This window comes from Ursus arctos, unplaced genomic scaffold (assembly GCF_023065955.2).
Source record: "Ursus arctos isolate Adak ecotype North America unplaced genomic scaffold, UrsArc2.0 scaffold_14, whole genome shotgun sequence".
Taxonomy (NCBI): Eukaryota; Metazoa; Chordata; class Mammalia; order Carnivora; family Ursidae; genus Ursus; species Ursus arctos.
In genome coordinates, this window is record NW_026622808.1 from 34226521 (window position 1) to 34251288 (window position 24768).

The 24768-nt window shown below is 39.2% G+C and overlaps 1 protein-coding gene across 2 annotated transcripts in view; it reads left to right on the forward strand.

Annotated features, from left to right (window-relative positions):
* Positions 1 to 24768, forward strand: part of DOCK3 (dedicator of cytokinesis 3) — a 569026-nt gene that overhangs the window by 430535 nt on the left and 113723 nt on the right. For both annotated transcript variants that reach the window (XM_057311740.1, XM_057311742.1), the window contains 3 exons: positions 17380 to 17461; positions 22535 to 22595; positions 23882 to 24029. In XM_057311740.1, coding sequence (XP_057167723.1) covers positions 17380 to 17461; positions 22535 to 22595; positions 23882 to 24029 — 291 coding nt within the window. The remainder of the gene's footprint in view (positions 1 to 17379; positions 17462 to 22534; positions 22596 to 23881; positions 24030 to 24768) is intronic.

Genomic DNA, 24768 nt, shown 5'->3' on the forward strand with positions numbered 1-24768 from the left:
CCTTGGAATAGTGCTGCTATATGGTAGTACAGAATCTCTTGTCCCAGTGACCCCCTACAGACCCTGTAGAACTTTATAGGATGATAGAAATGTTCTGTGTATGGGGGCGCCTGGGTGGCTCAGTCGTTAACTGTCTGCCTTCGGCTCAGGTCATGATCCTAGGGTCCTGGGATCAAGCCCCGCATCGGGCTCCCTGCTCAGCAGGAAGCCTGCTTCTCCCTCTCCCACTCCCCCTGCTTGTGTTCCCTCTCTCACTGCCTCTCTCTCTGTCAAATAAATAAAATCTTAAAAAAAAAACAAGAATGAAAGAAAGAAATGTTCTGTGTATAGCAGAACATTATGCTGTGCCTGAGCCACTAGCTTCACGTGGCTATTTAACACTTAAAGCATGGCTACTTTGACCTAGAAGTGAGTTTCTAATTTCATTTAATTTAACTAATCTTAACTACAAATAACTACGTGTGGCTACCATATTATATAGCACAGCATAGACCTTATAGGCTGAGTGATCTGCTGAACTGGTTGTACAGGATCATGACAGAAAAGATCAATTGAGTCTGTGTGTACAGAATACCAACAGGAGGGAAAGACATGAAGCAAAAGAGGAAAATTAAGAACAAAAGAGTCCTTCGTAGTCTCAGATGTATACATTTGTGTACATTAATAGGTATGTAATATTTTATTTTATTTTATTTTTTTATGATTTTTATTTTGTTATATTAGTCACCATACAGTACCTCCCCAGTTTTTGATGCAATGTTCCATGATTCATTATTTGCATATAACACCCAGTGCACCATGCAATATGTGCTGTCCTTAATACCCATCACCGGCCTATCTCAATCCCCCAACCCCTCTCCTCTGAAGCCCTCAGTTTGTTTCCCAGGGTCCACAGTCTTTCATGGTTCATTCCCGCTTCTGTTTACCCCCCACCTTCATTCTACCCTTCTTTCTCCTATGGATCTTCCTATTTCTTATGTTCCATAAATGAGTGAAACCATATGATAATTGTCTTTCACTGCTTGACTTAGCGTAATCTCCTCCAGTCCCATCCATGTTGCTACAAATGTTCTGTAATCGTTCTTTCTGATGGCTGAGGAATATTCCATTGTATATATGGACCACATCTTCTTAATCCGGTCATCTGTTGAAGGGCATCTCAGCTCCTTCCACAATTTGGCTTCTGTGGACAATGCTGCTATGAACATTGGGGTACATATGGCCCTTCTTTTCACTACGTCTGTATCTTTCGGGTAAATACGCAGTAATGCAATTGCTGGATCATAGGGTAGCTCAATTTTTAACTTTTTAAGGGACCTCCACACTGTTTTCCAAAGTGGCTGTACCAACTTGGATTCCCACCAACAGTGTAAGAGGGAACCCCTTTCTCCACATTCTCTCCAACATTTGTTGTTTCCTGCCTTGTCAATTTTTGCCATTCTAACTGGTGTAAGGTGGTATCACAAGGTGGTTTTGATTTCAATTTCCCTGATGGCTAATGATGTTGACCATTTTTTCACGTGTCTGTTAGCCATTTGTATGTCTTCATTGGAAAAGTGTCTGTTCATATCTTCTGCCCATTTTTTGATTTGATTATTTGTTTCCCGTGTATTGAGTTTGAGAAGTTCTTTGTAGATCTTGGATACTAGTCTTTTAACTGTAGTGTCATTTGCAAATATCTTCTCCCATTCCATGGGCTGCCTCTTAGTTTTTTTTACTGTTTCCTTGGCCGTGCAGAAGCTTTTTATCTTGATGAAGTCCCACAAACTTTTTTTTGTTTGTTTGTTTGTTTGTTTGCTTCTCTTGCCTTTAGAGATGTGTCATGAAAAAAGTTGCTGTGGCCAATGTCAAAGAGGTTGCTGCCTATGCTCTCCTCTAGAATTTTGATGGATTCCTATCTCACATCGAGGTCTTTCATCCATTTGGAGTTTATCTTTGTGTATGGCATGAGAGAGTGGTCAAGTTTCATTCTTTTGCATGTAGCTGTCCAATTTTCCCAGCACCGTTTATTGAAGAGACTGTCTTTTTTCCACTGGATGTTTTTTCCTGCTTTATCAAAGATTAGTTGCCCAAAGAGCTGAGGGTCCATTTCTGGGTTCTCTATTCTGTTCCATTGGTCTCTGTGTCTGTTTTTGTGCCAGTACCATGCTGTCTTTGTGATCACAGCTTTGTAGTATAGCTTGTAATCAGGCAACGTGATGCCCCCAGCTCTGTTTTTCCTTTTCAACATTTCCTTGGCAATTCAGGGCCCTTTCTGGTTCCACACAAATTTAAGGGTTGTTTGTTTCAGCTCTTTGGAAAATGTCATTGGTATTTTGATCTGGATGGCATTGAAAGTGTAGATTGCTCTGGGTAGCATAGACATTTTACTATGTTTATTCTTCCAATCCATGAGCATGGAATATTTTTCCATCTTTTTGTGTCTTCTTCAATGTCTTTCAAGAGTGATTCGTAGTTTCTAGAATATAGATCCTTTGCCTCTCTGGTTAAGTTAATTCTGATGTAACATATGATTTTTGGTGCTATTGTAAATGGAATGGATTCCCTAATTTTCTTTCTTCAGTCTCATTGTTCGTGTATAGAAATGCAACTCGTTTCTGAGCATTGATTTTGTATCCCGCCACATTACTGAATTGCTATATAAATTCTAGTCGTTTGGAGGTGGAGTCTTTTGGGTTTTCTATATAAAGTATCATGTCATCTGCGAAGAGAGACACATTGACTTCTTTGCCAATTTGGATACCTTTTATCCCTTTTTGTTGTCTGATTGCTGTTGCAAGGACTTCTAGTACTATGTGGAATAATAATGGCGAGAGTGGGCATCCTTGTCGTGTTCCTGATCTTAAGGGGAAGGCTTTCAGCTTTTCCCCATTGAGGATGATATTCGCTGCAGGCTTTTCATAGATGGTTTTTATGAGATTGAGGAATGTACCCTCTATCCCTACACTCTGAAGGGTTTTAATCAGGAAAGGATGTTGTATTTTGTCAAATGCTTTTTCTGCATCAGTTGAGAGAATCATATGGTTCTTGACTCTTTTCTTGTTGATATGATCTATAACACTGATCAATTTGTGAATGTTGAACCACCCTTGCATCCCAGGGATGAATCCCACTTGGTCTTGATGGATAATCCTTTCAATGTACTGTTGGATCCTATTAGCTAGGATGTTTTTGAGAATTTTGGCGTCCATATTCATCAGGGAAATTGGTCTGTAATTCTCCTTTTTGATGGGGTCTTTGCCTGGTTTGGGGATCAAGGTAATCCTGGCCTCATAGAATGAGTTTGGTAGTTTTCCTTCTGTTTATATTTTTTGAAACAGCTTCAACAGAATAGATATTATTTCTTCTTTGAATGTTTGGTAGAATTCCCCAGGGAATCCGTCAGGCCCTGGACTCTTGTTTTTGTAGAGATTTTTGATCACTGCTTCAATCTCTTCATAATTAATCCATCTGTTTAAATAATCAATTTCTTCCTGTTTCAGTCTTGGTAGTTTATAGGTTTCCAGGAAGGCATGCATTTCTTCCAGGTTGTTTAATTTATTGGCATAAAGCTGTGATAAAAGTTTCTAATGATCCATCCTATTTCATTGGTGTTGGTTGTGATCTCTCCCCTTTCACTCATAATTTTATTAATTTGGGTCCTTTCTCTATTCTTTTGAGTAAGTCTGGCAGTGGCTTATCAATCTTATTTATTCTTTCAAAGAACCAGCTAGCTTCTAGTTCTGTTGATCTGCTCTACTCTGCTCCTAGTTTCTAATTCATTGATCTCTGCTCTAATCTTGATCACCTGCCTTCTCGTGCATGAGTTAGGCCTGTTCTTCTGTTCCAGCTCCTGCTTCTTGAGGTGAGAATATAAAAACTGCATTTTAGATTTTTATATTCTCTTGAGTGAGGCTTGGATGGCTATATAGTTTTCCCTTAGGACAGCCTTTGCAGTGTCCCATAGGTTTTGGACCGATGTGTTTTCATTTTCATTGGTCTCCAAAAATTGTTTAAACTGATATTTAATTTCCTGGTTTACCCAATTATTCTTGAGCAGGATGGTTCTTAGTTTCCAAGTGTTTGAGTTTCTTCCAAATTTTTCCATGTGCTTGAGTTCCAGTTTCAAAGCATTATAGTCTCAAAATATGTAGGTAATAATCTCAGTCTTTTGGTATTGGTTGAGACCTGTTTTGTGACCCAGTATATGGTCTATTCTGGAGAAAGTTCCATGTGCATTTGAAAAGAATGAGTATTCTGTTGTTCTGGGGTGTAGTGTTCTATATATATCTATGAGGTCCATCTGGTCTAGTATAGCATTTAAGCTCTCGTTTCTTTGTTCATTTTCTGCTTAGGTGATCTGTCTATTGCTGAGAGTGGAGTGTTGAGGTCCCCTACTATTAACATATTATTATCTATATGTCTCTTTATTCTGGTTAAGAGTTGGCTTGTGTATCTAGCTGCTCCCATGTTGGGGGCATAGATATTTATAATTGTCATATCCACTTTTGGATACATCCTTTAAGAATAATATAATATCCTTCTGTATCTCTAACAACAGTCTTTAGTTTAAAATCTAATCGGTCTGATATGTGAATTTCTACCCCAGCTTTCTTTTGAGGTCCATTGGCATGAAAATGGTTTTCCAACACTTCACTTTCAGTCTGGATGTATCTTTAGGTTCAAAATGAGTCTCTTGTAGACAGCAAATGGATGGTTCATGTCTTTTTATCCAATCTTCAACCCTGTGGCGTTTATGAGAGCATTTAGGCCATTTACATTGAGAGTGATTATTGAGAGATATGATTTTAATGATGTCATGTTTCCTGTGAAGTCTTTGTTTCTATAGATTGTAAATTTCTGTTCTGTATCACTCTTGGGGCCTTTTTACTTTTATAGAACCCTCCCTTAATATCTCCTGTAGGGCTGGTTTAGGGGTGGTTACACATTCCTTCAGTTTCTGCTGATCCTGGAAGGTCCTTATCTCTCCATCAATTCTGAATGGCAGCCTTCCTGGATAAATGATGCTTGACTGCATGTTCTTCTCAGATAGAGCTTTGAAAATACCCTGCCAACCCTTCCTAGCCTGCCAGGTCTCTGTAGACAGGTCTGATGTTATTCTGATATTTTTCCCTCTGTACGTAAGGATTTTCTTTCCCCTGGCCACTTTCAATACTGTATCCTTGGATCTAATATTTGTGAATGCACTATGACGTGACGTGGTGTACGTTTGCTGTGATTGACCTTGGGAGGGGTCCTCTCTGCCTCTTGGACACGAATGCTTGTTTCCTTTGCCAGATAAGGGAAGTTTTCAGCTACAATTTGTTCAAATATCTTTTCTAGACCTCTCTCTTTCTCCACCCCCTTGGGAATGCCGATGATTCTGACATTGGAACGTTTCATTGAGTCAGTAATCTCCTGTAATCTACATTCTTGAGATTGGATTTTTTTCGAGCCAAGTTTCTGTTTTAGCTTTCTTCTACCATCCCATCCTCCAACTCACTAATTCGACTTCTGCCTCATTTACCCTGGCCGTCAAAGCACCTAGTTTTGTCTGCATTTGATTCATAGCATTTTTAATTTCTGCCAGATTTGCTCTCATTTCTGCCCTCAGAGATTCTATATTCTTGTTAATTTTTTCATTAATATTTTTTTCAAGCCTACACATCATCTTGACCATTGTTACTCTGAACTCCATTTCTGACAATTTGATTATATCCATATCCATTAGTTCTGTGGCAGAGGTCACAGACTCATTGTCTTTTCTTTGCTGGGGGGGGGGGGACTTCTCCTCATCATCATTATGATGAGGACAGCTTGCAGGGATACCCAGAGCCCAAATTATCGACCAGGACCCAGGCAGTGTGCACTTGTTTTATAGGAACCTTAGAGATGTGGGCTTCTTGATTTTTCAGCTTGCCTTCTGGGGGAGGGGCCTGCCACACTGATACTCAGGCAACCCTGTTTGGGTAAAGTCACCCTACCTCTGCAAGGGGGGAATGGGAATGGGCACAATGTGAGCTGATATTTCCGGGCTGTTGTTCTCTGGCGGTTTTCCCTGGTGGTTTTCTGAGACTGTTCTGAGAGTCAGAGCAGCAGTGGCCGTATCCTAGCCTCTGTCTCAGAACAGAGAGAGCGCAGTCCACTCTCTGCTGAGCTCTCTTGGCCACTTTAACTCTGTTTCTGTTGGTGCTGCTAAAAACCCTGCAGCGTCCTGGGTTGTGCACCCCACAGCCACTCTCCCAGCCCTCACTTCCAGGGGTGGCACATCTCTGTCCTTTGTGGTTCTAACAGCGCCAGCCGCCCCCAGTTCCCAAGCACGCTCCCGAGGTCCGTTTCAGTGTGGTTCATGCGCGCTCCAGAGCGCCGGTTTTCAGTCTGGTCACGCACGTGCTCCTGAGCTCCTGGTATCAGTCTGGTTCCAGTGAGCGCTCTGGAGCTCTGATATTCAGTCTAGTCGCGCACGCTCTCCCGAGCTCTCGGTTTCGGTCTAGTTCGAGTGTGCACTCCGGAGCTCCACTTTTCAGTCTGGTTGCCCGCTCATTCGCAGGCTCACGGTCTCAGTCTGCTCTCTCTCGGGTGCGGGTCCTCGAATCTGGCCCACTCCCCAGTGCAAGTGGCTACTGCTTCCCGGTGCCCGAGTGCCTCAGCTTCCTCCCCCTTCCATTTATCTTCTGATATCTGTGCGCGGATTCACAGCTCCCCACTTCATCCCTCAATATTCAGCGCTGGAGATGTTCGTTTGTAGAGATCCAGATGTATCTTCCTGTATCTCAGGCTAATTCCGTGGGTTTTCAGGATGGTCTGGTAGATATCCAGCTTGACTCAGGGGACCAGCTGAGAAATGGGTCCCCTACTCCTCCACCATCTTTTCTCCTCTTTGCAGAAAGTGGTTACTTTTCTGTTCATAGAGTTTCTGCTACGCTTTTCTTCATTCTCTAGTTGGGTTCATAGGTATTCAGGATGGTTTGGTAGCTTTCTAGCTGAATTCCTGGGACCAGACGAACTTTAGGTCTCCTGCTCCTCTGCCATCTTGGACTCTCTGTTAGGTATGTAATATTTTAGAGACATGTAGCTACCTTCAAGTTGTTTTATTTCTTTTTGATCAATATTCTTATTTTCATCATTTAAGTATATATCAAGAAAGACAATTGGAATGAGTACAGGCTTTGGAGAATCCAGACATGAGTTGAAATTTTGTCTCTATACCTTGTTAGCTGTGCTACTATAATATTGGGTTGTTTTCTTTTTTTTTTTTAAGATTTTATTTCTTTACTTGACAGAGACAGAGAGGGAGAGAGACTGAGCAAGCACAAGCAAGGGGAGCAACAGAGAGGAAGAAGCAGGCTCTCTGCTGAGCAGGGAGCCCAATGCAGGGCTCAATCCCAGGACCCTGGGATCATGACCTGAACCAAAGGCAGACACTCAACCAACTGAGCCATGCAGGCACCCCTATAATATTGTTTTTAAAATAATATCACTAGGGGTTCCTGTGTGGCTCAGTTGGTTAAGCGCCTGACTCTTGGTTTTGGCTCAGTTCATGATCTCAGGGTCATGAGATCAAGCCCTGTTTCTAGCTCCACGCTCAGCGGGGAGTCTGCTGGATATTCCCTCTCTTCCTTTCCCTCAGCTCCTCCCCCTGCCCGCTGTGTCTCAAATAAATAAATCTTTTTAAAAATAATAATAATATCACTAATTGTCCCATGTTAAGGAATAATGAAAAAGAATTTGACCTAGTTACATTGTTCCTATATTTTAAACTTCTTGAAAAAAATTAGAGTTCTTAAATACTTTCAAAGTTTTAGTACTTAGGAAATCTTTATTTGCTTTTGTTCCTTGAGATTATTCCTGGCTTCTCAGTCTTATTCTTTAAAAGATTAGAAAATGTCTAATAAAATGACAGATTTAAATATTCATTTGGCTTTCAGGTTGGCTCAATATTCAGGCTTCCACTCAGAAAACAATCAAGATTTTTCTATTTCTCCTGTATATATTTATTTGGTTTCTGTATGCTCTGCTTATTCCCATCAGGATTCCCTCTTGACATATAATATATTAAATAGCAAAACTTGACCTAATTGAAGCACAGAAACAGCAGCATAAATAGTGACAAGAACAAGTTAATAAGTATAAATAATGTATATTCTGATATCCTTAGAGGACTTATGTAGTTACAACAGGCCAAATCTATAGGAGTGTGTGTGTGTGTGTGTGTGTGTGTGTGTGTTGTATGGCAGACCATGAAAAACCTCAGGCAAATGCTGTGATTTTTCTTCCATCTGTGAATATATATTCTTATTCTATATCATGCCAGAGAAGAATATGTGTAGTGAGTAAAAGGAATGAAATTTAAAAGACAAAAATTTTCACATTCTGAACAAAGAGCTAGAAAGCACAGAACAAAAGATTATCAATGTAAATGTAGGTAATGAGGGAGGAAGAGAGCAGAATCAGGAAGATACTCTTTCCAGTGAAAATTTGGAGTACTCCTGCCAAGTTCCCTCATATCACAGGAGGTAATGTATGAGAAAATGCTGATAAACTCTATAAAGTGTAGTACACATGTTGATAACTGCTGTCGTCCTGTTCAAAATCTTGGTGTGTGTTTGTTTCAGTTCCATTGTGCTGCATAGAAATTCTGCACTGGGTGTTATACGCAAGTAATGAATCATGGAACTTTACATCAAAAACTAGGGATGTACTGTATGGTGACTAACATAATATAATAAAAAAATATTATTAAAAAAAAGAAATTCTGAAGCATAACTGTGAAGATTGAAAAGTTTCATGCACTGAATTCCTAGAGAGAGAGTAATGTTTGCTCAAAGTTTGTTTTACTTGCAGTCAGATCCTAGTAGTGAAAGAGTGAATTTTTGAGGTTATCTTTTTGTAGTTAGTAGACTGTCCTTTAGGAAACACCATGATTGGGCTATGTTATGTGTGATCTTCCATAAAATATAGTCATTTTTCTGTATTATTGCCAAGACATTGTTTTTCCCTGAAGCCTCAGAGAGCAAGCACACTTTAGCATTTGTTTAAGTCTTTCCAGTTTGCATAGTAAATAAATGGGGAAACATCGTAATAAATAAATAGGAAAACGTTAAATCATGTTAACAGTGATTTGCTCTTAAATGCTTTATTTTTCTATGATAATGTTTGGCCATATATTTAAGTACAGTCAGATAAATTATGAAGTAGCATTCTTTCTATACATTTGATGAGTGTTCTTAGCTAAATTGTTATTTCAGCATTTGTTAATTAATTTGTTTAGCATTTCTTTCAGAACTACTAGGTCTGGGTTACTCTTGGAAAGTTACAAAGGACCTATCTATGAAGGGTACATTTGTCTACACCAGACAAAAGAACTGTTCTGAATACAGAGGAGCAACCACTGTTCTAATATTGCTTATTTGGCATCAAGGGCTAGCATGGTTACTTTCCTATCACACTTCAGACTGCTTGACCTACAGCTGAGAAATATAAAAGTGTGCTACTTCTGTAGACCCCATAGACGTAATCAGCAAAACACATAGAAGGCAGGGCATTCCCTCCATGCCCCAACTTCCCCACCTGGATGTACACTTTTCTTAGAACCGTTTTGACTTGAATATTGGAGACAGCAAAGATGACCTGTTGTACTGTCCTGTCAGCAGAACCTCACCCTCATTGCACTCCCTTTATTCATTTACATGTTTTTTATTGTTAGAAATGGGAGCCTGATCCTGGGGTAAAAGCATAAATCATTAGAGTAAAAACAACTGTAGCTTCCCACACAACTGATCATTAAGTTACCATTTAGTTCGATTTCATGAGAAGTACATGATTTCTAAAGACCCTTTAGGGGCTGTATAATTAGCAAAATGCTATTATAAACATTCAAGAATATGTGATAACAGGTTTACTCATGTGTCTCTTTTGCTTTAAAGAAAATGAAAAGAATCTGTTTCCTAGGATTGTTTGTCATTCAAATCTCTGCTTGTTCCAAATCAGACAAACCATTGCTCCCATCACCTCAGTCTCCTGGGTGGGAATGCTGTAAACATCAAACAAAGGAGGTGTCACCAACAGAACTGGTATGAGGGCTTGGCATAAATTTTCTAATCAGAGGGGTTAAGTGTCCCATGTAGGTAGTAGGGATTATGGGGCTAGCTGGATTTCCTTCAGGCAGCACCTCTAGGAGCCTATGTGACACAGACACTGTGAGTCTCTAGGGCAAGACATGGTTTGCCGCATTACCCATGGAACCCCCCTCCTCTCCGGCACCACTTTTTTTCCAATGCTCATTTCATAAGATGAAATACAGATAAAGTATGGGCTTTGAAATCAAAGCGATTCAGATTGGAATTCCAACTTCACTTTTCTCTCTCTACTTTCTGATCTCAAGCCAGGAACTTTGCCCCTCTGGCTCTGTTTCTTCAGAGATGAAATATCTGTTATGAGGATTAAATACAATTAGGCAAGAAAAGAAATACTTTAAACAATGCCTGGTACATAAAAGATAATAAGTGGCTGCTGTTGCTGCTGCTATAGCAAGTTGATGAGTACCTGGAGCTTCATCTCCCACCCATGTCCTTTCCCTGAACTTCAGACTTGGGCTTTGATCTTCCTGTTTTTTGTTTACCTACATATCCCCATGGAGACTTGAAATTCAGCATACATGTCTGAACTTTACAACTTCCCTGGTTGACTACCACATCTGATCAACCACTGCATGTGGTCGGCTTGTATCTCCCATCCATTCTTCTTTCTTCTGTTCCCAAACTGCATCATAGCTTGCTGGGGCTACTCCACTTGTCTTTGGAGTATTTTCTGTGTTATCAACCTGGTTTCAACACTGCAGCCCAAGTGATCATTCTAAAGACTTAGGAGGTCAACACTGCTTCTCATAGTTGAACTTCCCAGGCCTCTCTAAGGCCCATAATGGGTTGTTCCAAATTTGCTAATCCTAACAACGAAAACTTTTTTAAAAATGCAGATTCTTGCACTCTCCCCAAAAGTCCTCTGAGTCCTTTCCTCTAGATATAATGATCCAGAAGACCTGGGATGGAGTCCAGGAATCTGTATTTTAATAAGCTGCCAGTTACTCCTGATAATAGCCAAGTTTGGAGAACCCTCGCATGTAAGTCCCCTCTGGATTTGTCCACTCTGTGTTGCATAGTACCTTTGACCACTCCCTGGCTCTCCAGTGCCCTCCTTACTCATGCTTGGAGCCTTCCCACTGTCAAGCTGCCTCAGACCTCTAAGACTCTGCACTTGGAGGACTCTCCTAGAATTCCCTTCATCTCTATCCCTCACCAAATGCTGAAAGCCTAGCAATATTACAAGAATCCTTTACAGTATCTCATTTAGCCAGCCTATCCTCATCCCAGTAGAACTTGTCAGCAGCCCCTTTCTGGGTAATTCTAGCATTTTCACATTATGTTGCAATTTTGGGTTTATATGTGTCTCTCTCCCAGTAGACTCAAAACCCTGAAGATAGGGAGGGACCATTTCATTTCTCTATTCCCAGTATCTAGCTCAGTTTCTGGAATACGGAATATAGTAGAGGCTCATGAACGCTTGTTGAAATGAATGAAAAGGAGAGAAGAAGGCTGGAAAGAATCCTAGAATTGTAATAATAGTTATAAAAGTGTTCTTTGGAGCCCTGAAGTGTCTCAGGGGCAGGTGGTGGTTAGGAGAGACGCCTAAGTAGGGAGGATTCTTTGCCCTCTGCCCCACCCCCACCCCCAATTCAACCAAAGTAGCTGCCTTTATCAATTTGTCATATATTGAACAGTGTAAGGTTTTGTTGAAAAGAAAAGCTGATACTAAAAATGAATTTGAAAACCACAGTACTGCTCTGCCTTTATGAAACCCCTTTATGCATTTCTGCTCTTGTGCTTCAGAACGAAGTGGGAAAACTTGAAGAACTTGAGAAATAAAGCCAAGTGATCTAAATTGGAAAATGAATCTGTGAGGGAATACTAGAGATTTTTTAATCTGTTGGCTTGTGCTATGTACTATGGCCTTGGGGCTACTTGTCTGTTTTTAAGCACCTGGGAGGTTATCACGAAAGAGATGCTAAGTAGTTGCCATTCATCTCCACAGAGGACCAGATGAGAAACATGAAGATTAAAGTGAAAGAGTTGAGAGAATTCCTCTGAATTTATTTGGGGAGCATGCTTGTATTTCCAAAACAGAGCCTTCAGGAAATATTCTCCCTAAGTATCAGAGACGGTCTCTGCCTCAGCATAGGCTGGCATCTTGTTGGTGGTCACCAAACATTTGCTATAGGGATGCATGAATTACTGTCCATGGAGATGTGTATGAATGTGTGAATTTGAACTTCCATAAAATCAAGTGATCTTAAAATTAAGACACTATTAGACTTGCCACAGATTCAAATTATGGAATTCATTTGTAACAACTTGCTCAATAATATGAAATTATGAAATTAATATAACTTCATATACTGTTCATGCATAGCTCATCATAAAAACAACTAAATATGGAACAGTTCTCTTATAATGTTGCTTATGAAAAGCAAGAATTTAACGTCATCTCTTTTTTTCTTTTGAAAGCATTGGAGTTTTCTCACCCATATCGTTTAAGAGAAAAACTGCCCTGTTGCTGTCATATAGAGGATGTTCGTAAAATCTCATGAATAAATTTTACTCTTTTGGCCACAGTTCCTTTCATACCTTTGGGAAATATGAGTGGTTGCTGTAGCTCTCATTGGCAAGTAGATTTCGATCAGCATTTATCAAACTGTACGGACTCCATTGCCTTACATAAAAGCAGCTCGTGGGGTCAAATGTCATCTGTCCCATTGGTATCAAAACACATAATAACATTTTAAGCCTCTGAGAAGTCCTAGTGGGTAAAAACCTGTTGTTTTTAAACTGTGTTTAATGCAGTATTTCCTACTTTTTTGACCACCTTAGGAAACATTGGATAGGTATTTGCCTTCAAATAGTTTGAATGTTAGCAGAAAGCATCATTTGCTTATCATACCCATTAGAGAAGCTGGCAAAACAGAAAATAGCTAGATGTGTACCCAAAGCCCTGTGAAATGAAAAAAAACCAACAGTTATTTTCAGCTTCACAGATTGTGAAGGCCAGGTGAAACCAGAGCATGAAAGGCTGTGGGACATGTGAAAGTCATGTGGGCACTGTGAGAACTCAGGGGCTTCCTCTCACTGTTGAGGAGAAAGAGAAGTTCTTGGGTTCTGATAGGGCCAGCAACCCTGTCCACTTGGAAATGTGTTTTATGCACGCTTTTAGCTTTGGACCGGAGCTTGATGTAGCCCCTCCAAACCATGTGCCCTTCTGTGGGTCTAGCAGCTCCGGCAGCAGCCAGCTTGGTAGATGTCTGTCCTCGAGAGATTGGTAATGTGACGGTGAGAGCCGTTGCAGGTGTTCCTTCAATAGAGTGCAGAAGTAATGATAAATTCTCTTGAAAGACATAAACTTCCTAAAAAATGTTTTTCTACTCAACTATCAAGTTAAGAGCTACCTGGGTGGTTGTTAAATGCATATATACATGTTAGGATAGTTAACTTCAGTAATGGACAGAAAAATGTTACTTTGATGCTCTTATTTCCTGTTTCTCTGATACACCTCAACTTTTTGTTACTAAAACTACTAACATATTTGTATATACCCTTGTTATTTCCTCCTTCGTTCTTTCCTTGATTCTCTCAGTTCCCCAAGGAGGTGGGAACCTCTTTTTTCCTTTGCCAATTATTTTCTCTCTTTCCTCTGTCTTCAGTATCTCACCATCTACAAACATTGTCCTATTAGAAGCAAATGTTCTTTGGTGTACCCCATCTTTTTTTGAAGTCAGGTTTTTGAACTATAATTTACATGTAGTAAAATTCACTCTTTTTAATACATAGTTTGGTGAGTTTTGACAAATTTATAGTTGTGAAATCACCACCATATTCAAGAAGTAGAAGCTTTCATCACCCCAGAAAGTTCCTTCATGCACCTTTGCATTCAATCCCTGCCCTCCTTCCTCAGCCCTGACAACTCCTGATCTGGTTTCCTTCCTTATAGTTTTGCCAATTCTAGATTATAATATAAGTGGAGACATACAGTATATGGTCTTTTGTGATTGATTGGCTTCTTTCACTTAGCATGGATTTTTGAGATTCATCCATATTATTATATATCTCAGTAGTTCTTTTTATTGTGAAGTAATATTCCATTTTATGGATATTCCATTATATGGGTTGCCCTTCTTCTCCTGATGAACATTTGTGTTCTTTAGAGTTTCTGGCTATTATGAATAAAGCTGCTATAAATATTCACAAATGGGTCTCTGTGTGGACATAAGTTTTCATTTCTCAGGAGTAAATACCTAGGAATAGAATGATTGGATCATATAATAAGTGTACGTTTAACTTTATAAGAAACTGCCAGACTGTTTTCTAAATGACTATACCATTTTGCACTCCCCTCAACAGTTTATGAGAGGTCTAGTTGCTCTACATTCTCACCAACCATTGATATATTTAGTCTTTAATTTAGCCATTCTAATAGGTGTGTAGTGGTATCTCACTGTGCTTTTAATTTGTATTTCTCTAATGATTAATGATGTTTTCTTGAGCTTATATGTCATCTTTATATGTTCCTTGGTGAAGGGTCTATTCAGATCTTTTGTCCATTTTTTTAAATTGAATTGTTACTTATAAAGAACTCTCAGAACTCCACAGTACATTCTTAATACAGTCCTTTCTTAGTGAGTGTTTGTAAATATTTTCTCAGTCTATAGCTTGTCTTTCCACTTTAACAGTATCTTCCCAAGAGAAGATGGTTTTAATCTTGATAAAGTTCAGTTTATCATTTTGTTGTGATTCATGATATTCACTTAATAATGTGAGATCACAAAGATTTTTCTCTTTTATGCTAAATATGGAAATACAAATTTGAATAAAATACACAAAGGTACTTGTCTTCATTTTTCTCCTGTGTTTTCTTATAGTTTTAGCTCTTATATTGAGGTCTATGATCCATTCAAGTTACTCTTTTGTAGGCAAGGATCAGTTTACTCTTTTCCATATGGATTGTTAAGCACCGTTTGTTGAAATTACTGTGCTCCTTTACTGAATTTTGGTGCCTTTATTGACAATTAATTAAGTATAAACATATGGATTATCCCACATGTTAATAAAGATCTCCCTCAGGACGCCTGGGTGGCTCAGTCAGTTCAGCGTCTGCCTTCAGCTCAGGTCATGATGCCAGGGTCCTGGGATTGAGTCCTGCATCAGGCTCCCTGCTCAGAGGGGAGCCTGCGTAGGGGCGCCTGGGTAGCGCAGTCGTTAAGCGTCTGCCTTCGGCTCAGGGCGTGATCCCGGCGTTCCGGGATCGAGTCCCACATCGGGCTCCTCTGCTGGGAGCCTGCTTCTTCCTCTCCCACTCCCCTGCTGTGTTCCCTCTCTCGCTGGCTGTCTCTCTGTCACATAAATAAATAAATAAATAAAAATCTTTAAAAAAAAAAAAAAAAAGAGGGGAGCCTGCTTCTCCCTCTGCCCCTCCCCCTTGCTTGTGCTCTCTCTCTCTCTCTCAAATAAATAAAATCTTTAAAAAAAAATAAAGACCTCCCTCAGCCCAACATGCCCATTCAACTATAAGTTCATCACTTCTACCTTTCCATAGCCGTTTACTAAAGAGTAGTCTGTGGGGCACCTGGGTGGCTCAGTTGGTTCAGCATCTGCGTTCAACTCAGGTCATGATCCCAGGGTCCTGGGATCAAGCCCCATGTCAGGCTCCCTGCTCAGCAGGAAGTCTGCTTGTCCTATCCCAGCCACCTGCCGCACCCCACCTGACCCTACCCCCGGGTCCTCTTTCTAGCGCTTTCAAATAAATAAATAAATAAACAAACAAATAAATAAATAAATAAATAAAATCTTTTAAAAAAGGGGGGGGTGGACTAGACTTAACTATTTCTGCCTCCTCACTTCTTACTCTTCACCCTGGGTTCTTTCTCTACCATTCCACTAAAACAGTTATTGCAAGAATCACAGTAGTCTCTGTCTGGGGACAGGGGATATACTCTTGTGCTTGTCTCATGTGATTCTTCACACTGGCCTTGGGCCTCACTGACCCCTACCTCCTCTTTCAAACATTTTCTTCCCTTGACTAATATAGCATCCCACTACCTCCTTATTTTTCTTGCTTTTCTGTTTGTCCCCATGTGTCTACTTTGCTAGTTCTACCCCTTTTTTCCTAAATATCAGTGTCCCTCAGGATTCTGACCAAAGCCCTTTTCCTGCTCCTTCTATGCACATTCTCTCCTTATTGCCATCCAACCCCCTGGCTGGAAAAAATCCCAAGTTTATATCTGGGCCAAATATTTTTTGAGCTTCATTTCTGCATATTTAATTGTCTACCAGGACCACAAGCTCTACGAAGAAAAATACCTTGTATCTTGTTCACATTTGTATTCCCACGTTTAGCACACAAAACCTAATAACTGTTGACTAAATGAACAAATGAATACATGAACAAAGTAAGCAACCTGTGAAGTTGATATTATATCTTATAATTCTAGGACAGTATTTTAATATTGACCTTTTTCCTGATACCACATATATGTGGTGAGTACATGACTATGGGCACAGGAGAATTAAATTACTTTTAGAATCACATACGTGGTCTTTGCCACAGCTCAGTTTTCCTGTTGCAGTTGATAGGGAGCCTTGGGATGAAGAGGTGGGAAATTAAACCTGGGCAGGAACAGGCAGGAGTGAGAGAGCGAGGAGACACCTCTCCAGATGTCACAAACACTGAATCTCTGGTTTTTAACCCGGTAATTTACTTCAGGAGTTAACCTGTGTTGTTTGTGAAATAAAATATTTTAATGGCCATTTTAAATTCTGATTGCAACTTTAGTTATAGTACATTATTTCCTTTTGACTTTTTGCTCAAATTTTTGTAAGTCCCTGTATTTTTTTTCTTAGTCCTGAAATGATTCTTAAGAGTTATATAGGAAGATGTAAATTGGGTAATGTAGATTCTTCCGGCTCGAGTATGGTGGATAGTTTTATGATCTGAGTGATCACATCAGAGAACGTATATGCTTGTTATGGGCCTAGCATTATGACTGGAGCTTTGCGGGTATTTGGAAAACAATAAAAGATACAGTCTTCATTGCTCCTCTCAGGGAGCACACACCTCTAGGGAGATAAGAGCTGCTACCAGCAAATAAACAGCAACAGCTGTTAGGCGGTTTGTAGTGTCCATTGCATGCTGCGTGGCAAGAAAAATAGCGTCCTGTCATTAGACATGTACTTTTGGCCTTGCCTTTCACTGTGAGCTATTCTGAAAGTGTTTAGGGCTTCTCTGTAAATGCCCTTTTTATTTGTTCTGGAGCATGTGGTCCCTTACATTTTTCTGTCTCTCTCTCCTACATTTCAGTGAGCGGTTTCTGGTGAGACTGAACAAGAATGGTGGGCCAAGGAACCCAGAGAAGATAGAACGAATGTGTGCCCTTTTTACAGTATGTGCAAATTCTCTTTCCCTTCTCTGCTGTTGACTCTACCCAGGGGCCTGCTATGTGGATATTGTAACCCTGGAAACAAGCATTTATTCTTACCTCCCCACACTTAGGACTTGATTTATGTTCCTATCAGGTTTTAATGAATTATTTAAAGAAAACTGAAATCAGCTATAGTTTTTAACTGAATTTTTTATTAAAGAAATATAATCAAGTACCTTTTACTAATGTAGGTTTTAGAAGCTATTGAATATAACAGACAAAATCTGAAGGAAGTCTTTCTTACTAGTCTTATTCAAGGCTGCTGGGAAATTCCCTGATGTAGGAGTGTGGTTTCTCTAAAGTCATCCACCAAACGTACAGCTGTGCAGTTTTTAGCGAGTGCATAGAAAGGGGCAAACTAAGTATTCTGTTCTCTCACGTACCAAATGGAGGATCTTTTCCTGCTATGACCTATACTTTCATTTTTTCCGAATAACCATGCTGTCATTCATGGTCTCCAGGATCACAAACTCATCAGCTCAGAGAAGACATAGTAATCTGCTTCTGGAAAGTGGTTAGCCTCACATACCACATTGCCTTGTGTATGCTTCTAGTTGATTCTGATTTACCGAATGTTTGTTATTTAGTTAAAAAAAACTAGCGTGAAGCTTTGTTTATTTCAGTTTATTTATTTGCCGAAGGAGAAAACAAGACTGTGTTACAATTTTAAACCAGTTTTGATTCTCATGGAGTCTTTGATCTGCTTCAGTGCTGCTGAGATACATTAAGACCCGTTAACGCCGGGAGGTGTGATAGTCTCACAGTGCCACTGCCCTGGTGTCGGTGCATGACTGATGGGTGACAGATGTCTCAGAGCTTACGGTGTGCCTCTTAAACACAAATGGGGTTTACGTAGGCATCTTATATGTGACTTTCTCTGAAAGATAACACTGGATTTGTTTACCTGACTTTTTTGTTCAATTACTACAACTTTCTTTCAAAACCTCAAACAACGTTACTGTAGAATCAGAAGCCACTTTCACAGGGAGAGCTTCTATTGAAAATGCTCCAGATGTACAGAAACATTTGTAAGTCTAGTTAAGCTGCAGTGATTTTTTTTCCCCATCTTTGAACTCAGCATTCAAACCTTAGGAGATAATGCAGGAAGAAAGCAGGTAAAGCAGACCCATGAAGACAGTTAAGGGAGTTGATATGGCTTAGTCTGGGAAAAGCAGCACTGTTCCTTCAGTAGGAAGAGAACAAGGGAAAGAGTGCAAGTTGCAGTTAATGGGATTTAGGTTAGAATATTGGGAAAGAGCTTCTGAAGTGAGAGTGTCTAAACACTGCAGTGGTCCTCTGGGGCCACCTTTCTGAAACAGAAATAGAAGGAAATGAGACACCCATCTGTTTAGAATGCCTCAGTGACCTTAGGAGGTTTTTCTGGATCCTGGTTCTCTGAGAAAATAGCAAAAGAAATCACTGCTTCCTTGTTCTTTGGCATTGTGGGAACAGAGCTGTGTGCATGTGCTATCTTTGAATATGATGAGTGCAGTCCTTGTCTCTTGAAAAATGAACTTAATTATGATGATATTTGAATGTAATTACAGTAAATCAAAATTTTCATTTTGTAGCATTTTAATTATCTATATGGGCCCAGAGGCCTACTCTGTAGCTTTGACTTTATAAATCAGAGATGCACATAACATTCATGTGCTCTTATTCTGCCACAATGGGAAGACACAAGGCTGCTAAAAATACCACTTCTGTAGTTCCCTTTGCAGTACAGCCCTGAATTTTTTTTAAGATCCTAAAAAGTGATTTGAGAATTTTTTACAAAGCACATGAAATTATTTAACAAGATTGTCTTAGCCAGGGCTTTCATGTTTTACTTTAAGCTACATGAAATAATAATTTTGGTGGAACCTATTTTCTCATCTAAGGTTTGAGTTCCTCCTGTGGGCTAAAGGAGTTTTCTAGATTGACATATGTGCTGCAGAGTTTGAGAGTAATGCTCAAAAATGCAGCCGCAGCTGTGGTCAGTGCCAACCTGTTAGCTTACCTTAACATCAAGAAGAAGGAAGCCTACAAACTGAGCAGTTTTGCAGGATTACTCAAGCAGACTTCAGAGCCACATTACAGACCATCACATTATTCATGGCTCAACCTTGTTCTCTACAATCTGGGTTTTTTTCTGACCTTGTTAGATTTCAGAGCTTCCTGTCCAGGGAGAATTTTATCCAGAAGGAGGTGTTTCATATTTATGTGAATGTCTAATAGAGTGATATCCTGACTTTCATGATAAACAACGGCTACGTGTATGAGCGTGTGAGAGCATGTCTGTGAATTTACTTATTATTAGACATCCAGTGCTTCACACACAGTGCCTGGCAAGTACTAAGGCCTCAGTAATGATTTGTTACATAAGTAAATGAGTATGTTTATTTGTTATTGTATTTGAGTGATCAACTCAGAAAATGAACTTGTGTTGTTTTCCCTGTATTCGTTGGCATTGTATTTTCTACCTTTATTTATATCTTCTGCTTCTGTTGTAGCATAAGTATCAATAAATTGGCTTTTTTTTTTTTTTTTTTGTATTTGTAAATCCCATTGTCTCTAGAGAAAAGGGGCAGTTCAGGCACAGGAAAGTGAGTTGACTTTTCCATTTTTTAAATGGAACATCAGTAACTGATCCAAGATGCTGAGCCCTGTGACTACCATATAGTTAGGAACCAGCTTTTAATTATGTAGGATTGGAGGGTATGCTCCAGTGAGTAAATCTAAATTCAGACTCTGCTCACCAAATGTATGGTGGGAATCCTTCTTCCTGTCTTGGTTTTACAGGTCTTGTGAGTATTTTAACGTGGATAGCCACACTTGGTACTTAGTCTTGAAGAGTGAGTGTTCACTAACTCTGTGGTAATGGTGTTTAACCATGCACTGATGTTTATAAGATAGCTTTCACATTGAAATTGTGTGGGACTCACAAATAATAATTTCACATAAAACATTTTTTTTGCACTGATTATTCCCATTTTATATTTATTGACTTCACATAAATACCACAGAGAGTTCTGGGTACCATGTACAAAATGGTCAGAAGGGGTCCCTACTCCATCTACTTGGAAAATACCATAAATTATATTTCAGTTTTCTTCCTTTCGTTCACTTAGAACCAAGAGACAGGTCCTATGCTCATGTGTACAACTGATCTGATTAGTGTTTGATCATTTTTGGTAACTGGCTTGAATTCTTATGTGTAGGGATTAATCATCATACTGGTTATTTGATAGTTTGGATTAACACAATCTAAGCTATGAAGAAGGAACCGTTTCCTTTGAAATGTGTCGAACATTTCTATATCTTTCAGTAAATAAACATGTTTCAATCCCCAAATAAGCACATAAAAGTGGTAATCTGGGGTTTTTTTTTCAGTTTTATTCATTGTGTAGTAGCCATTTTAATAAGTGTCAAAATACAGAGATATTTTGAGGGTATCATTTTAAGTTCCATTTCTAAATTAAAGGACATGGTGAAATGGAGCCTGAACCATCCTTTTTCAGTTTCAAAAGACAACTTTCATATAAAATATTTCTTTGTGATTCCAGAGATACACATTTATCTTAAATTATTTTGTAACCTATTTCATTATAAGCATATTTCATTATTCCATCAAGAATGTGGTGAAATGTCATAGCCATCTAGAATCTAAAAGTTTTAATTTCACCATTGCATATTACGTTTTTAAAATTTTTTTATAATAATTTTTTATTATATTATGTTAGTCACCATACAGTCCATCCCTAGTTTTTGATGTAAAGTTCCATGATTCATTACTTGCGTATAACACCCAGTGCACCATTACTTTTTAATGTCTCCTTTCCTTTCATATGTTTAGGACCACTCTACAGGGCAGAACTGGGAATACAGTAAGGCAAGCAAAGCATAGGATCCTGAGAGTGAGACTTCCTTTAACTTTGCACCTTGGGTGCCTTGCTTGCCTTACGCTAATCCTAACCCTGCAACAAGGTATAAAAATAAAGCAAACATGGGGACTCTGGATCTCAAAGCTCATTTGAAATTATAACTGTCACTTGATTGTCCCTTTCCCTGCCTTTTCAAAAAGAGATAAACGTCTACGACCAATCAAAAGATGCAAGATGGGAAGGACAGGGAACTAAGTAAGGGACCTTTTCCTAGAAGCAAAAGGGAAATCTTGGGAAACCGTCCCGTTAAGGACAGAGGTTATTCCAACAATCATCATTAATTCACAACAGTGTGTCTGAGTGAGCAGCAAGCTGACCTGGTAAGAAGTCTGAAACAGAGTATATATTGAAGTTTTATTACTTTAAGTACAACATGTTAAAGTAAAATACATACCCATAAATGAACATTCTATTTCAAAATGTGTCCTAAACATAAATAATTTAATGTATAAAACTATTTTCATAATTTTAGTTTAAAGATTACTGGTTGGATCAGATTTGTTTAGTTAAAGGAAGCCCTTAGAATTTTCCAGATAGATTATTTTTAGCTTCATACTTCAGTACAAATGATGCATATCTAAATTTGGAAATAGACATCAAATTATTGAGGCTTCACTAAGACCAAATTAGTCTCTTCTCAAGGGAACATATCTAGTGTTTAATAATCATGTAGAGCACAGAATAAACATAAAATTAGTAAAGAGTAAACTTCTAGAATTTCAGTCATTAATAAGCTTATTGGGTGTTTTCCCATTTTTTCTGCATTGAATGTTTCTTTTGTTACAAAATGTTTTTGATGTGATGTTAGAATAAACATGGATAAGGCAATATTATGAAGATTTCTATTGTGAGAATATTTGTTGTGTGTTCTATATAAAAGCTGGGAAAATATTATCGATAAAATTAACTTCCAGAGGCATATAAGATATTCACATTTTCGCTGCAGGAATCTTACAGACACTAAACCACTATGTGCTTTAGTCCCTCTCCCCACCTATAACATATGCTAAAAGTAACAAAAGCAGATGATTGTGAGGTTTGAAATGAAATTTTAATTATTTTCGGTATATTCATTGCCTTAATTTACTTGTTTTTTCTTTTCTTTTCTTAGGATCTGAGCAGCAAAGATATGAAGAGAGATTTATATATAGTTGCCCATGTGATACGAATAGGTACTGTCTACCTTATCCGTTCACATGACTAAGACCAGCCCACCTTGGGATAAGTATCTACTCCTATGTTTGAGCTTTATCCTATCCCTAGCTCTTACCTGTAATGTCAGGTCTCAGGATGAGAGCCCAGCTTGTATTGGAACTCTCCCTTAAGCTCAGCTGCTATCGTAGCTGAATTTGACATAAACGAAAGCATTTTTTTTCACTTGAAATCTTCTGCTCCCTATTTGTTTTTGGACCCAAACTCTTTATTTCAAGCGGTCTGCTCTTTTGACATTCTTTCCATCACAGTGCCTTGCCTTTGTACCAGCTTTTCCACTTCAGAGATCTTACAACATGTTGCAGGTTGCCATCTTAACAGGTGGTGAAAGGCCTTTGCTGTGTTTTTTATCCAAAAGTATGTATCTGTGCTGTTTTCCACAAAATGAGAGTCACTATCCTTGCTGCAGTCGACGTGACGTGTGGTATTTCGCTTTTACCGCACCCAAGATGAAAAAAGTGATTTTTGCTACTGTTTGGTGGTTGATTTACTCAGCCTCATTTCAAGCGTATGGCATAATTTGGGGGGCTATGACTAACCAAGTCTTCCTCCATAGGTTTGGGTTCTGGGATATCTTGTACATTTTTTTGTCAAAGAATATTTTTTAATCCTTCGCCAACAAAACACCGATTTTGCTGTACTTTGGTTTTGCTGTATTTCATAAGCGTTCATTGAGGTTCCAGGTGTGCTTTTGCAAGTCCTCTTGCCACCACCGTAGGCACAGCCTTGCTGGGCGGGAGAAGCCCCTTCTTCCCGACACAACTGTCGCTTCCGCTTCCGCTTCCACAGAGGTTTAGGAGCAGCTTTGGCAGCAAAATGTGGTTGGAAGAATAACACATTGTTCTCATCTTTGCATACATATTTTTATCTGGCAACTAAAGTATTAAACTTTGTATCCTCAATATGCCAAAGAAGTTTAAATCTAACACACTGGTTTTTCTAAGAAATTCATAAAAGCACCGTTTCATTCTCATATGATTAATAAGTGGACTGTTGGTATTCAGGTAGATAATAAGAATGATTAACTGAATGTGGTGCAGGGGAAGAGCCCCAGCCAAAGGCCTGTTTGGTATTTCTCCACATAAATATTCTGCATCCTTGGATGGCTCCCTTCAGTCCTAAATCAGTCTTCCAATTTAAGTATCTCTAAGGTGCCTACAGCTCTGGCATCCTTGGATGACAATCAGGTGATACTGGAGAGGAGCCTGGAGTTCTCAGCCTGACTGGTTTTTCTGCTGTGCTCCAGGCCGGATGCTTCTGAATGACTCAAAGAAAGGCCCTGCTCACCTGCACTACCGGCGACCATATGGCTGTGCGGTCCTAAGCATCCTGGATGTCCTACAGTCGCTCACAGAATTAAAGGAAGAAAAGGATTTTGTTCTTAAGGTTTACACGTGAGTAATACACAAAGGAAATATTCATAATTTACAACATAAGACATTCCAGCACTACCCTTGAGAGTAGCAGTGCTCAAGCTTTGTGGGACACAGAACCACCAGAATATGTAGGATAGGGAGTTCTTCAAAAATGCAGAGATTTTGATGTAAGGGTTATATTTTTAATAAGTTTCCCAGGTGATTTTGAAGCAGCTGAATTTGGAAACTTCTATCCTAAACTAGAAGTCTGGTAGTATAGATTTCTGTACTGTCTCTTCTATCTAGGATTAACCAGCATTATTATATATTTACAGAAAAACTAATAATGTAATTTCTCATGTGTTTTGGACATAAAACAGTCTTTGTCTAATACTTGCCCCCCAGGACACAACTGAGCTAGGTCCCGATGCAAATAGCTTCAGAGAATGATCACGAGTCAAGTTGAAGAAAAGCAAGTTTTTCTGAGGAGCTGTGGTTTCACTCTTCACTTTTGTGACCACAGATCCAGAAGTCACATCCAACTAGTCATGGCATTATTTGTAATGTCCATTAACCAGTGGATCTGCCTTATAGAAGCAGTGTGTCTCCTGATTCTTGTTAAGCAATAGAAAAAAAAAAATAAGTGAAGAAAAGGAACAGAATTCAGGCATATCATCTGTCTTTGCTGATACAGACCTAGGAATGAATAGTAGTGCTGAAAACATGATTTGTGATGGGTTTAGTGAGTTTTTAAAGTAAGTGTTTTAACTATGGAATT